Source organism: Xenopus tropicalis, chromosome 2 (assembly GCF_000004195.4).
Source record: "Xenopus tropicalis strain Nigerian chromosome 2, UCB_Xtro_10.0, whole genome shotgun sequence".
Lineage (NCBI taxonomy): Eukaryota > Metazoa > Chordata > Amphibia > Anura > Pipidae > Xenopus > Xenopus tropicalis.
In genome coordinates, this window is record NC_030678.2 from 117,387,463 (window position 1) to 117,402,606 (window position 15,144).

General features: G+C 38.0%; 1 protein-coding gene across 1 annotated transcript in view; it reads left to right on the forward strand.

Moving 5' to 3' along the window:
* The window catches only part of col4a1 (collagen, type IV, alpha 1), a 102,304-nt gene that overhangs the window by 79,140 nt on the left and 8,020 nt on the right, over positions 1 to 15,144 (forward strand). Inside the window, exons 32-43 of the mRNA XM_002933018.5 lie at positions 296 to 463; positions 3,231 to 3,320; positions 4,240 to 4,392; positions 6,671 to 6,769; positions 6,893 to 6,982; positions 10,069 to 10,208; positions 11,521 to 11,647; positions 11,732 to 11,812; positions 11,927 to 12,025; positions 13,055 to 13,105; positions 14,490 to 14,675; positions 14,938 to 15,071. Of these exons, the coding sequence (XP_002933064.3) occupies positions 296 to 463; positions 3,231 to 3,320; positions 4,240 to 4,392; positions 6,671 to 6,769; positions 6,893 to 6,982; positions 10,069 to 10,208; positions 11,521 to 11,647; positions 11,732 to 11,812; positions 11,927 to 12,025; positions 13,055 to 13,105; positions 14,490 to 14,675; positions 14,938 to 15,071 (1,418 nt within the window). The remainder of the gene's footprint in view (positions 1 to 295; positions 464 to 3,230; positions 3,321 to 4,239; positions 4,393 to 6,670; positions 6,770 to 6,892; positions 6,983 to 10,068; positions 10,209 to 11,520; positions 11,648 to 11,731; positions 11,813 to 11,926; positions 12,026 to 13,054; positions 13,106 to 14,489; positions 14,676 to 14,937; positions 15,072 to 15,144) is intronic.

The window sequence follows — 15,144 nt, forward strand, 5'->3', positions numbered from 1 at the left end:
CACTGTCCTTTCACTCAGTGTTTCTTTGAATTCCCTCCTTCCATCCTCCTAAAAAGCATAATGTGACCTAGCAGATTACTCAACAAGTTTACTGCCACAAACAGACAAATGGCTAGGGATGCTCTAAAGATGATTAAAGTGGGAGAAACCTACCTTACACTTCTCACCCAGTAGTTGAAAAATAGCAAATTCATAAAAAGTACTGACTTCTTCAGCTATTCAGTACTAATATATTACATATTCAAGCTTTACTTCAACTTCATAGAATTAAACTTACATTTATTTGTAATTACAGGACCTGCGGGAGTTAAAGGAGAACGAGGATATGCTGGTTTCCCAGGATTAGATATGCCAGGACCAAAGGGAGACAAAGGGAATATAGGATCACCAGGACCCACGGGTGCTACAGGAATTCCAGGCCAGCCAGGTGCACCAGGGAAAGAGGGTCTTCCAGGTTTTCCAGGTAAAAACATTAATATGTAAAGTCACATCTTTTTATGAATGTGGGCATTACAATCCAGCCTTGGATAGAAATGGGGGGCAGAAACATAGTTTATAAATTTAAAGTTTGTTATTTAAACATTTACAAGTTTATATTAGTGCAATAGGACAAAAACCTATAGATTAGGCACCCATTCCTCAACTCCATGCTTTAGCTCCCACCAATCCCAGCTACAGTCATGTGATCCCAGTGGAGCCAATAAAAGGGCAACCATATGGGGGTTTAACCTTGAAAGCAAGTAAGTTGCAGGTAAAACTCAGTCCCTCAGGTAAAACTCAGTTCAAATGTGTATTGAAGCAGTAGAATTCTTAATGAATCAGATAAAAGTGAGTGTAGGACTGGCCAGACTGTGGACGACTTTGAAGTAGTTGGCCAGTTTTAAGTATATTGCAATATATGGACAAACAATCCATGTTTCGCTTAAAGGGGGTGATATTTCTTGTATTTTTATGCATAGATTGTCTTGGGGGAGATTTATCAATGTTCAAGTTTTACGATTCAAGTTTTTTGCACTAAATAAACTTGAATTCAAATTATGTTCCAAAACTCTAATGTCTGTTATTTAAGTGCAAAAAAACTGAAAACTTTAATGTAAATCTAAAAGCTTGCTAGTTTCTATAGAAGTCAATGGGAGTTGTCCCAGGCAAAGTCAAGCCATATTTTCAATTTCAGATATTCAAATTTCTGAGTTCTATTCGAGATTGTAAATGTGAAATCTAATCTTTGAATTTTAACATAAAAGGGAATTTATGTATACAGAAAAAGAGGAGAAAAAAAAAACTTGGTCTAATTCATTAAAGTTGCGTCTCCCTGAACAACTGTACTGTATATAATGCAAACAATCCACAGATAGGAATAGAACAGATTTTGTCAATTAAAGGAACAGTAACACCAAAAAATGAAAGTGAATAAAAGTAATTACAATATAATGTGCTGTTGCCCTGCACTGCTACAACTGGTGTGTTTGCCTCAGAAAGACTACTATAGTTTATATAAGTAAGCTGCTGTGTAGCCATGGGGGCAGCCATTCAAAGGAGAAAAGGCATAGGCACATAGCAGATAACAGATAAACTCCCATTATATGGGGCTTATCTACTACTTATCTGCTATGTAACCTGTGCCTTTTCTCCTTTTTTCCACCTTGAATGGCTGCCTCCGGGGCTACACAGCAGCTTATTTATATAGTAGCTTTTCTGTAGCAAAAACACCAGTTTTTGGCAGAGCAACAGCACATTGTATTTTAGTTACTTTAAAACACTTTAATTTTTTGATGTTACTGTTCCTTTAAATGAAATAGAATGGATTTTTAAAAGTAAACTGTTTCAGAGGGTTATATTTATTATGCTGTGTAAAAAGTGGAGTAAACATTACGGGTGATGTTGCTCATAGCAGCCAATCAGACGCTTTGCTTTTCTAACTGTTGAAATCTAATTGCTGATTGGTTTCCTGGGCAACATCACCAGTAATGCTTCACTCCATGGGGTATATTTATCATCCTGTGTAAAAAGTGGATTAAAACATCACCGGTGAGGTTGCACATAGCAGCCAATCAGATGCTTTGCTATGATTTTCTGACTGTTGAAATCGACAGTCAGAAAATCAAAGTGTAGTGGGTTGAACAGTCCAAGCCATTTAAATGAATGTTTGAATCAACTGGTTCAGAGATTTCTACTTGGCTTTGTATGATGAACGAATGCAAGCAAATTATAGTTAAAGAGGGTGCAACTTCCTCCACATCTGACTCAGCTGATAATCTCTTTCTATCTGTCAATGCCAACATCATCTTTGTCTCTGTTCCACCAATAACAGAAAACTGATCTTTAAAAAAAAAAAAAAAATCACTAAAACTACTTCTCTTTCATAATCATAGATGTACTACTCTAAATTTAGAATTAGGTGCCTGGGTCAACCCAGTATCTCTAATAAAAAAAGCCTAAATGGGTTGGAATGAGTTGCAAGTTTAGTTATTTGTATTGTGATTTCCTGGGAAAGATTATGGAGCAAACACCGAAAAACAGAGACTAAAGGTGGCCATACACACACCGATAATATCGTACGAAACCTCGTTTTGTACGATATTCGGTGCGTGTATGGTATGTCGGCGAGTCGACCGATATCGCAGGAAGCTGCTGATATCGGCCGACTCGCCGATCGGACCAGTTGGAAAATTTTGATCGGGCGCCATAGAAGGCGCCTGACCAAAATCTCCCTTCAGCTGAATCGGCAGAAGGAGGTAGAAATTTTATTGTTTCTACCTCCTTAACTGCCGATTCAGCCCTGAATGGTGTGTGGCGGATCTGACGATGTTTCGTGCGACCGATGGTCGCACAAAACATCGTCAGATCGCCACATGTATGGCCAGCTTAACAGATAAAGTTACTTCTCAGGTTACAAGAACAATATAAAATAACAAGATTTTATAGACAAATATAAATTCCTTCAATCATTTTCACACCTATTACCTCATTTCAATTTCAGTTAATTCTGGGATGATACTAGCATGGAAGTGTAAGACAGTGGTGAGTGGTTTTGTTCTGGCTTGGTCTAGCCACAGTTTAAAACATTTCGCTGAAAGGAATATATTCTAACTCCGTATATATAAAACAATTAACAAATGACCAAATTCAGAGAATTTAAAATTCAGATGAAATGTTTGTTTTGTGTCCAATATTGATTGCTTTCAGTTAGTCTGTTTTTATATACGTAATTGTGCTGCATTCCTTAATAGGACCAAAGGGAGAAATGGGTGTCATGGGAATGCCAGGAAGCATTGGACAACCAGGAGCCCCAGGCAGCCCAGGAGCATTAGGTGAAAAAGGTAAATATCAGTGCAGACGACAGTATAAAAACTGATTTCCATGTGATGGTTTGGTAGCTTCTTTATTTAAAGGCCTATAACTGTGTTATTCAATGTGTTTTTGTGGAAAGGAAATAAATACATAAATACATTTAAGTTTCAATAGCTTCTTTGAGAGTGTTTTGTACCGGTGCTTTTGACAAATATAATCAAATTTGCATTGGTCCATCATCTGTATGCAGCAGTGGTCTGCTAAACCATTGATTTTGCTGTGACAGAGAAGTCTAAAACTATCCTAAGAGGAACTAAAGCATCTGGGATGGTGGGACTGCTGGGATTGGTAATAGCGGTCATAGGATATACAAACCCCTGTAGTATTCTTATAGTCTTATTAAGAAAACTTAAAATTGTATGTAGAATATGCACTTCTCTGTATTAAGCACAATTAAACTAAAAAATTTAAATGTTATGGTTAAGGTGCCTCATTGTAAACCAGATAAAGTCTGTCTTGACTTTTGGAACGTCAGTTTATATAAGGAACTTATCTCTAATTATCATTTATATTCGTGGAAAGCATGTTTTCAGGCCGCATGAATAGTGCCCTTAAGTTTTATACCCTAATGACATACTTGTTAACTGATCAGTATTTGCATTCTAAGCAAAATATATATAGAACTGTATATTAACTAAAAAACAAATAATAGACAGAGAAAGAGACCATCTAATAGTTATGTCTGATAGGTCCTAAATATAATTAATCAACAAATTTAACAGTGAAAAAACAACAATTTATTGGCTTAATTGTTAACAAAAATGCAAAAAGCAAATCATACTATATCAAACGACAAACAGGTGCTTCCCAGTGCCACATGGTCCCCATACTCACTCCTCCTAATTGTATAGTAACCCTGATAAATGTTTATTTTTGCAATCTTTTAAGGTGATGCTGGTCCTTTTGGGCCTCCTGGCACATCTGGATATCCAGGGACAAAAGGTGAAAAGGGTGAAGAAGGATTGCGTGGTGAACCTGGTAAAATGTCAGAAACTGACAAGGAAACTATGAAGGGTAGCAAAGGAGAAAAGGGAGAAAGAGGTACACCATTTCCTATTAATAAAGTATGTATTTGCTACATGAAAGTCTGTTTAATGTTCATCACTGTGCACTGGGATTCATTAACACGCCGGCCAGTAATTAAGTAGTCACAATTTCTGCCACACATCGATCTAGGAATCAAGGGCTTCACTCTTAGGGGCACATTTACTAATCCATGAACGTCCGAAACGCATCCGAATGCGTTTTTTTCGTAATGATCGGTATTTTGCGACTTTTTCGAGCGCTCAATACGAAAAAGTTGGGACAATTCGCAAAAGTCGTAATGGCTATGAAAAAGTCGCGACAATTCACGAAAGTCATAATGGCTATGAAAAAGTCGCGACAATTTATGAAATTTGTAATGGCTATGAAAAAGTCGTGACAATTCGCGCAAGTCGTAACGGCTACGAAAAAGTCGCAAAAATACGAAAAAGTCGCAAAACGTTCGTTTTCCAATCCGAATTTTTCCCATTCAGATTCGTGGATTAGTAAATCAGCCCCTTAGGGTCCATTTGCCCCATTTTTGTGACTTTTGGATTAATAGTAGATTTGGTCCTAATATTTGCCGTAACAATGCTTAAAATGAAATCACCATAATGTATGACAGAGAAATAGAATTTTTAAAGGTCGACAGACCTTTGCATTAGGAATTAAAGTAAATATCTGATTGATTGGTATGGGTAATCGCAGAGGTAAAATGTATCATCTGATCATTTGACATTCAACTTCCAGCATCAACCAGGTTGCAGTAGGCTGCACAGTACTTGTTCAATACCTTACCATACATTAGAGTGATCCTATCTGCTAAAAACCATTAGGGTTTCTTAAAACTTCATAACTGATAGGTAATTTTGCACAAATATAAATTAAAAACATTACCCCACAGAGGTCAGAAAATTGTTACAAGGCTTATTGTGTACATTTTTGCTGTTTTGACTCTTTTCCCAGAGAAATAACACCAAGACAAAATGCTTTTGGGGAAATTCTTTTATAAGAGTTTGACAATGGCACTGTATGGGATATTCTGGTACTGTATGGGATAAATTATCTGGAATGCTTGGGACTTGGGGTTTTTTGGATAGAGGTTGTAATTTGGATTTGCATACCTCAAGTCTGCTAAAAATAATTTAACATTAAATAAACCCAATAGTATTGTTTTGGATTTATGAAATGTTCTTACCATCAAATAGAATGTACTGTTTTATTATTACAGCTTAAAGAGGTTTGTTGACCGGAGTTAACTTTTAGTATGATATAGAGAGTAATATCCGGAGACTATTTGCACTTGGTCTTCATTTTTTATTATTTGTATTTTTTTTAATTATTTAAGTTTTTGTTCTGCAGCTCTCCAGTTTGGAGTTTCAGCAGCTATTTGGTTGCTAGGGTCCAAATTACCTTAGCAACCAGGGAGTGGTTTGAATGAGAGAGAGCAATATGAATAGGAGAGGATCTGAATAGAAAAATAAGTTATAAAAGTAACAATAAAACTAGCCTCACAGAGAAATAGTTTTCTTGCTGCTGGGGTCAGTAACCCCCATTTGAAAGCTACAAGGAATTAGAAGAAGACTGCAAATAATTAAAAAAAAACTATATATATATAAAAAAAAAATAATAATGAAGACCAGTTGAAAAAGTTGCTTAGAATAGTCCATTCTATAATATACTAAACCACCCCTTTAAAATGTACTGTATGGGTGATGGCCTTCCCATAATTTGTAACTTTCTGCATTATTGGTTTCCATAAAAGGCATCCCATACCTGCACTTATTAAACCATGTAACTGGGTAACCTAGCACAGATATGTGATTGCATTTTCTTTTTTTTCTGGTGTTATTTCTGCTGCAAATCATCTATTTTGTAAACACACGCCTGTGATTTAATTTTTATTTTTTTATTGTTAGTTTTCCCTTGTCATTAAGAAACACTATAGTGTGCCGCTGTCCTAAGGGTAATGTCACACGGAGAAATTAGTCACCCGTGATAGATCTCTGCTACTATGGCAACTAATCACTCTGAAATGCCCTTTCACTGCCAACAAACGGAATTACCAGTGGAAAGGCCGACGCAAGTCACGCAAAGTTTCCAAGCAACTTCGCTCAAAAAAAACAAAGCGATGCATAGGCCTCAACCGGTGATTCCCTTTGTTTGGGGTTAAGGCATTTCCGAGACATTAGATGCCCGCAGTAGCAGAGATCTATCGCGGGCAACAAATCTCTCTGTGGGACTTACTCTAACCCAGAATATATTACGGATAATGTACAATTTGTTTGGATTGTAGGTGAGATTGGCATCTCTGGAGAAAAGGGATCTTTAGGTGATTTTGGCAGCCCAGGAATGCCCGGAAAAGATGGACAGCAAGGAGTACAAGGAGAGTCAGGTAAAATATGTGATTATACATTTTTCAAAATATACAGAAAAAAGTAAAATATATATATATGGAATAAAAATGAAACAGACTACAGTTATTGGTTTTGTTATCTCTCCCTGAATATTTATATAGGACCTAAAGGAGAAAAGGGTTCACAAGGAATAAAAGGAAGCCAAGGACTTCAAGGACAAAAGGGATCTATAGGAGAGATGGGTTTGCCAGGTAATCTTTCTGAATGCTTGATGCTTATAGAAAATGTAAATAACAAACACGAAGTTTAAAATGAAAAGATATTCAGTATGGTGAATTATAAATAGCATAAGGTTCCCAGGCCCCGCCTGCTAAATGATTTTTGGAGCCCCCTCCATGTGATACTATGCTACCTTCCTTAATGGAACCAGGCCTGGATTTGTGGAAAGGGCACAAAGGCCCAGGCCTACTGCAGCAAGCTTTTCAGGTAGGCATGCCGCCCAAGCGCATCTGTAATTTTTCCTTCCTACAGACACCCAAGGCTTTGGGGACTTGACATGCCTAAGACAGTTATTTAAATCTCCTGTGTTCAGTCCTCAGTGTTACAGGTCTGTAGTAAATAGTGAGCCAACTGCGTGCATTGGGAAGGCAAACCACCGAAGGCAACACCAAATCCACTTTTTTCTGATTCGGCTGTACCCTTAATCCTTAGTGAAAGATTCGGGCAAATTAGGATAATGAAGGGTTAAAGAGAACTGTGTGCACGTTGAAAAATTTTCAACTCCCGTGACAAAAAGTCACATAAACTTAAGGATTCGGATTGTGTTTGGCCAGGAGCGTGTATTTGGCCAAATCTGAATCCTGTTTAAAAAGGCCGAATCCCAAACCAAATCCTTGATTCGGTGCATACTCGTACACCAGGACCATCCACAGGAGTCAATTAAAATTCAATTTTATTCACTCATTTTTAAGAACAAAGCCTAATTTGTTTCGTGCACAGGCGCACTTAATAATAGGCATGGGTAACATACAAAACATTACACTTACTGTATAGAACCAGAGAAAGCACTCAGAACAGTGCTGCATTAATCTAGCAATGCAATGTCTTTGGTAATACATACAATAAACACTGAGCAATAGAGAAGAACAGCAGGTTAGGCTAGTTGGCTGCAGAGAAGGGCCTCCAGGCTGGAGCATTCGGTTTCTAAAACCAAGTGTGATTTCTGCATCTGAATACCTTGGCTTGCTACCGATCATTCCCCCCCCCCAAGTGGGTATTGAAATAAAAAAAATAAAAAGCTCAACACCTAAAACCTGCCGAATTTTTTATTTTTTTTGTCAGTGGGGGAACCTGATTGGTAGCAAGCTGAAGATGTGAAACCACACGTTTAGGAAATCACATATGGTTTTAGGAATCAAAAATAAAAATGCATTAATAAATCACAAAACTTTTAAAACAAAAGCTACTTTTTGGCCTGCTGTAAATAATATGCCTTAAAGGAATATGTCTTGGGAAGACATGTTTTTCTCAAAACACATCAGGTAATAGAGCTTCTCCAGCAGAATCCTACATTGAAATCCATTTTTCAAAAACAGAAACAGATTTTTTTTAATATTTAATTTTTAAATTTTACATGGGGTTAGCCATATTCTCCATTTCCCAGGGTGCCACAGCCAAGTGCGCTGTGCTCTGATAAACTTCAGTCACACTTTACTGCTGAGCTGCAAGTTGGAGTGAAATCACCCCCTCCCAGCAGCCAATCAGCAGAATAATGAGAAGGCAGCAAGATAGCAGCTCCCAGTAGATACATTATCAGAGTAGCACTCAAAAGTAAGAAATCCAAGTCTGACTTGGGACTCCTTCAGTTCCATGGGAGTAGAAGAAACAATAGGTTATCTGAAAGCAGTTCTAATGTGTAGTGCTTTTGAAAGCTCAGACTCAGGCACAATGCACTGAGATGGCTGCCTACACATCAATATTACAGTTTGTTGGTTCCAAAAAAAAATTGTAAATGATAGAGTGAATTATTTGCTATGTAAACAGTGTAATTTAGAAATAAAAGTATACCAAAAAAACATGACAGTATCCCTTTAATTTGAGTTCCTGCGAAATAGCATATTATGCACTACTGTGCTATGGATATGGATATTCTTTTAGTAAGTCTTTTATGTGGAGCTCCAAAGGCATCTATTACAGGGTTAGGGCCAATGCTCTAAACCAGTGATCCCCAACCTTTTTTTTACCCGTGAGCAACATTGAAATGTAAAAAGTCAGGGAGCAATACAAGCATAAAAAAGTTTTTGGGGGTGCCAAATATGTAAATGTGTATTTGGTAGCCCCTGAGTGGACTGGCAACCTGCAGGAGGTTCTGTTCATCAGTATACCTGGTTTTTATGCAACCAAAACTTGCCTCCAAGCCAAGAATTCAAAAATAAGAACCTGTTTTAAGGCCACTGGGCGCAACATCCAAGGGGCTGGGGAGCAACATGTTGCTCACAAGCCACTGTTTGGGGATCACTGCTCTAAACAAAGAAAAGTTGACTTTAATGCAGGGAGTAAATGTCTATTAACTGACATACTTTCACATTTAAATCAACAGTTTGTATGTACTGTAAGTTCACTGAAGTAAACATATTATATATAAGCCAGTATTAAAGGACATGTAAACCCCACACACAAAAATGTAATCAGAGAACAGCCTCTTTTAAATCTTTCAATACCTGCCACACTGGTTGTCCAGAGGTTAATAGTAAGGCTGCAACATCCCCTTAATCACTTAGATTTCCTTCTCCTCCTGTAACCCACTCGCCCCTCTCCCTCAGGAATTTGCTTTGGCTGTTGGCTTGTGGGCATGCTCAGTTGTTCTAAGCTCAGGTTACTAAACTCACCCCCCAGTCAAGCAGCCAGTAAAGAGATGGCATTGCTGGTTCCCATAGAAACTCAGCTCTAGCTGTCTGCTTCAGTTTTTTTCTCCTGAGCTCAGCTTTACCATTACAGTGCTCAAACAAAGCAGAACTTTTATCAGAGACAGTTGTGCCTGTGTGAACCTGTATTCTTGATGAAATGTATGCTGAATAAGGGTCTGTGTGTGTGTATGCTGTTTGCAGATTTAAATGTATCTGATTATGTATCAGAGGAAAAATGGCCACCGGGTGAAAGCTGCTATTTTCTTTAGCAAAATGTGATGGTGCTGGCAAGCGGAGGGGACATATGCAGTACAAATTATGCCATTTGGGTGGGGGAGGCATGCCCAACTGATATATATTGTAGGCAAATGTAGGATTTACATGTCCTTTAAGGACTGATTCTCTTAACTTGTATTTTGTATCTTACATAGGGCCTACTGGAGAAAAGGGTCAACACGGTATTTCAGGATCCCCAGGAAGCCCTGGTTTGGGAGGAATAAAGGGAGAAAAGGGACTAAAGGGTGAAGTGGGTCTTCCAGGTATCGGCATTCCAGGGGTACCTGGTGTCAAGGTAAATAATTCTCTGGGAAATGTAAAAAAAAACCAAAGTAATACTATCAGTAAATAAAGCTTCTCCAGCAGAATCCTGCTTTGAAATCTGTTTTTTAGAAACACATTTCTCAGGGTGCCACAGCCATGTGCTCAGCCAGTCACACTTTACTGCTGAGCTGCAAGTTGGAGTGATATCACCAGCAGCTGATGAGCAGAACAATGGGAAGGCAGCAAGATAGTAGCTCCCAGTAGGTATCAGAATAGCGCTCATTAGTAAGAAATCCAAGTTCGACTTGGGACTCCTCCAGTTACATGGGAGTAGGAGAAACAATAGAGTATCTGAAAGCAGTTCTAATGTGTAGCGCTGGCTCCTTCTGAAAGCTCAGACTCAGACACAATGCACTGAGATGGCTGCCTACACATCAATATTACAACTTAAAAAACATATTTGGTAGTTCAAAAATAACATTTTAAATGGAAGAGTGAATATTTTGCTATGTAAACAGTATAATTTAGGAATAAAAAGTACACCATAAAAATGTATGTATGTATATATCACATTATAAAGCATTACAAGGATACAAAGCTCTATACAATCTTACAGTATACACAATTACACACAGGGAGGACAAGTGTTATAATAAATACAATAAATGAGTATAAATACACAATGGTTAAGTCCCATGTGGTATGAGACACAGTAGGAAGGAGGTCCCTGCCCCGTAGAGCTTACAGAATCCCTTTAAGATCACCCTTCACAAAGAATAACTTGATGAGATGCTAACAGCAGTGATACAGATGTGAAGAGGCAGTATAACTGCTGAATTTTTAATTGTGCAGTAATACACATTGCTGGGGTCATTTACAGAGACTGTAGACAGAAATGCAGGAAGCGGTATAAAAATATACCCATTAGTGGTCAGTGCAGTGCAGAGCTTAGTGCCGGGGAATGGGGGGTTTATAATATGCGCAGGGCACATATGTTCATGATTTTAAATGGTTTTATTACATGGTTATTTATTGGTGGTTTGGATATCATGACATTATTTTTTTTTCATTGTTATTTAAAGTGTGCATATATCCACCAGCTACATTTTTTGTATAGGTGTAGTATATTGTATAGAGTATGGTTGTTTCCCCTGATTGTACCTCTTAAACATTAGGGTGATATTGGGTGCTATGCAGAGATTGTAGATATTTTCCTGTATTCATAGGGCAGCCACAGGTCTTTATTGGGAGCATTTTAGCATCAAAACTTTCTAATTTAGTATCTCTGAAATTAACACTGTTATTAGTATAGTGTATTATTAAATTGAACTTATTTTAAACAGGGAGATGCTGGAAGAGATGGGCCTCATGGGTTACCAGGTGAAAGGGGAGATAAAGGAGATGTTGGTATTCCAGGAATGCCAGGATTTCCAGGTTCCAAAGGAGCCACAGGCCATGCAGGCATCCCAGGTAAATATGGTAGATATTCAGCTAATAATAATATACTAATATCAAGGTAACTAATTATAAATATTTTGCAACTGCATGGTTTAGGTAGCCCAGGACTTCCAGGAGAAAAAGGTGCCAAAGGGACCCATGGATTGGTGGGCATTCCAGGCCAAAAAGGACTAACAGGTAAGGCAATCATCAGATACATATAACCGCCAAATACCCACACATATATAGATATAGACAGATATAGAGGGATATATATATATATATATTTGTAATTTAATTGTTGTTCCTTAGGTGATTCTGGTGTTCAAGGTCCCCCTGGCCATTCTGGAGAGAAAGGTGAACCTGGTTATGATGGAATTCCAGGATCACCTGGTGAGAAGGGAGAAGCAGGTAAGTCATTGCAAAGAAAATGTCCTGCATGTCTGCTGTGGTTAGGGTTGCCACCTTTCTAAAATATAAAATGTAGCCCAGAAATAATGGGTCAGAACTAGGGGTATGCAGAAAATGCACATGCCTAGACGCAACTGGAGGGGGCATTAAGACCCTAAACACACTAGAAGGGGCACTAAGACCCTAAACACATGCCTGTAACTTGCTGGTATTGAAGCACAGACCAACAGCTTGAGGAGGTGTAGGGATGAGGAAATCTGTGGAGTGCCATGTGGAGATAAGTGGTGGAGGCAAATGGGCCAGTGCTTGCATGGAGTGCAAGTACCTTCTCTGATGAAGCGCCCATTACATGAAATGTGTAAGGAGGGTGCAGCATTTGGACCATGTGGCACAGGGGTGCACCATTATGTCATTTGATATAATATGTATTTTTTTTTATTTTGTAATTATCTGTAACCATTAAATGTTTTTGCTAAATTGTTTTGTTGTTTGTTAGTGCATAGTCAGGACCTGAGTGGCTTTTCTTCTATCATTAAATTGTGTGTGTGTTCTGGGGAATAGTGGTATAAGGGTGGGGCCATAAGGGGACTTCATTATTACATATGGGTGTGGATTGAGTGGAGATGTAGCTTGTAGGAGCAGGGTCTAGTGGAGCTTAGCTAAGAAAGGAGCAGGGTTGGGGAACATCAGGTGAATTCAACCTGGGAGAAATAATTGGAAATTTACTGGTAATAACATTGCTGGTAATTTTGTATTACTACTGGCCCTGACCTTGCTGGTATTGTACCATCTGGGCCATTGAATAACTGGCTGGGTGACAACCTTAACTTAACATTAACCTTAGTTATTTATTATGTTCAGCTCAGTAATGAACTTCTAAATGCCATTCATTAGTCTGTCACATGCTTTTTCTAGTCTAGTCCTTCCAGTATGGGTGGAAAACTATAAAATAATAAAATGTCAATGCAAAGCTGTTCCAATATTGGCATATTTAATAATATAATTTTGTTTCTTTTGTTTATTCTTCAGGCATACCTGGTAGGGGGCTTCCAGGACATCCAGGAGAACATGGAGAAAAAGGTGAGCATTTTCACCTCAAAATGAAATAGATAACAACAGCAAGATGAATTATTCTTGCATTTACCATTTCCTTCTTTTTAGCCTTGCTGAATACAGCCAATGTGCAATCCTGATTAAACCTGCTCATGCACTTATTTATTGCATGTTTCGGGTTCAACAATCCTCCCTCAGGTAAATACATTGTATAGTAAGTATATGTACCTGAGCTAGGATTGTTGAATCTAAACATTTTACATAATAAATGGTATACTAAAGAAGTCAGGAGGCTCTTTATTTCTGGTTTGTGATTGTGTACCAAACCTATCTTACTCCATTGTGCATAAAAAGTGCTGTCCTAATTAATTGGTTACAATATTGTAAATGTGGGGCTGGTAAAAGTGCATGTAAGGGGGCGGTTGATATTCAAAGAGAAATATATGTGAAACATTTAATTTTATATGAAAAAATACAGCTGATTTGGGAAGTCACATGTGATTCATGTCTGCAAGAACACCACAATGTTTGCATTTTATGTGTGATAAAAACCCTTATCAGTTAGTTGACCCCAAAAATCATTTACAGAAAATATATATATATATATATATAATATATAAGAACACAACCTAACAACAAACCAAACTTCAAAGCTTTGCAAAAATGAAGAGGTTTTATAAAATGTCTGGATCTTATCTCCCACATGTCCTTATATACAGAGATAAAATGCAATACATATGAATACCAGAAGTGTTCTGTACAGTTAAAAGCTCAATATGCATAGGATTACCAAATTCAAGGCATGTAGAGATACAGAAATGCAAATAGATTTCATAGCTGACAGTTCAGATACTACAAATACAACCCACAGCCATTTTTTAAAGGAAAACTATACCCCCAAACCATGTAGGTCTCTATAAAAATATATTGCATAAAAAATGTAAAACCCTGCTTCATCTAAATAAACCACTTTCACAAAAATATACTTTTTTAGTAGTGTGTGCTATTGGGTACTTCTAAATAGAAAGGGCCGCCTCCTGGGATCATAGGATTCCCAGTGCACTTAAACAAGCCAAGGCACACGTACTGCACATGCTAGGCCCCATCAGCCAATGAAAGGACAGAGTTCTGTCTTTTGCTTCCACACTTCTTCCTGTTACAGTTAAAGCTGCTTTATTTCTGGTCAGGTAATCTCTGAGGGAGCACACAGCCCATCACTAAATGATAGTGGATCAAGGGAAAGAATGTAAAATGGCAATATCTACTGATATATATATTCCAGTTTGGCAAAATTCTTTAATAGGTCACTTAACATAATATAAACTATCTGTTGGTTAAGTATTCATTCTGGGGGTATAGTTTTCCTTTAAGCATGCTTAAATGACCATTGAGTTGATGTTTTGTCCTATAGGTTCCAAAGGTGACATTGGCTTCCCCGGTGCACCTGGAATTTCTGGTGTCCCAGGTATCAAAGGCGATCAAGGATTGCCTGGTTTCCAGGGCCCTCAAGGGCCCCCTGGGTTCCCTGGGCCTTCAGGAATACCAATGGAAGGCCCTAAAGGTGAAAAAGGACAGCCAGGTCAAGCAGGATATCCAGGTAAGGGAAATTTTACTTAAATGCCTGTAATATTATGCTATGACTAAAATACTATGGTAAAATGTACCATGCCAGATTGAGATGGAAATTACTGTATACCTAATTAGGTCACAGTATAATTCCTCAGTCCCAATGTTTTTCAGATCATGCCTGCCATATCATCTTTACTGGCATTTTGTAAGCAGTATAATTCAACTTGTTTTTTGTCTACTTCTAACTCTACCATATATCCTAACAAAGATACTTTGAAATGTTTTCAAAGGTTCTCCAGGCCCTGTTGGACTTCCAGGTCATACTGGACAGGATGGTTTAAAAGGTGAAAAAGGAGAAAGAGGATGGCCTGGAGCACTTGGTTTTCAAGGGATTAAAGGAGACACTGGAAATCAAGGACCATCAGTAAGCATTTTGCTGATATTATACAGTGATGAGTGAATTTTTTTGGCAGGCATGGATTTGCAGTGAATTTCCA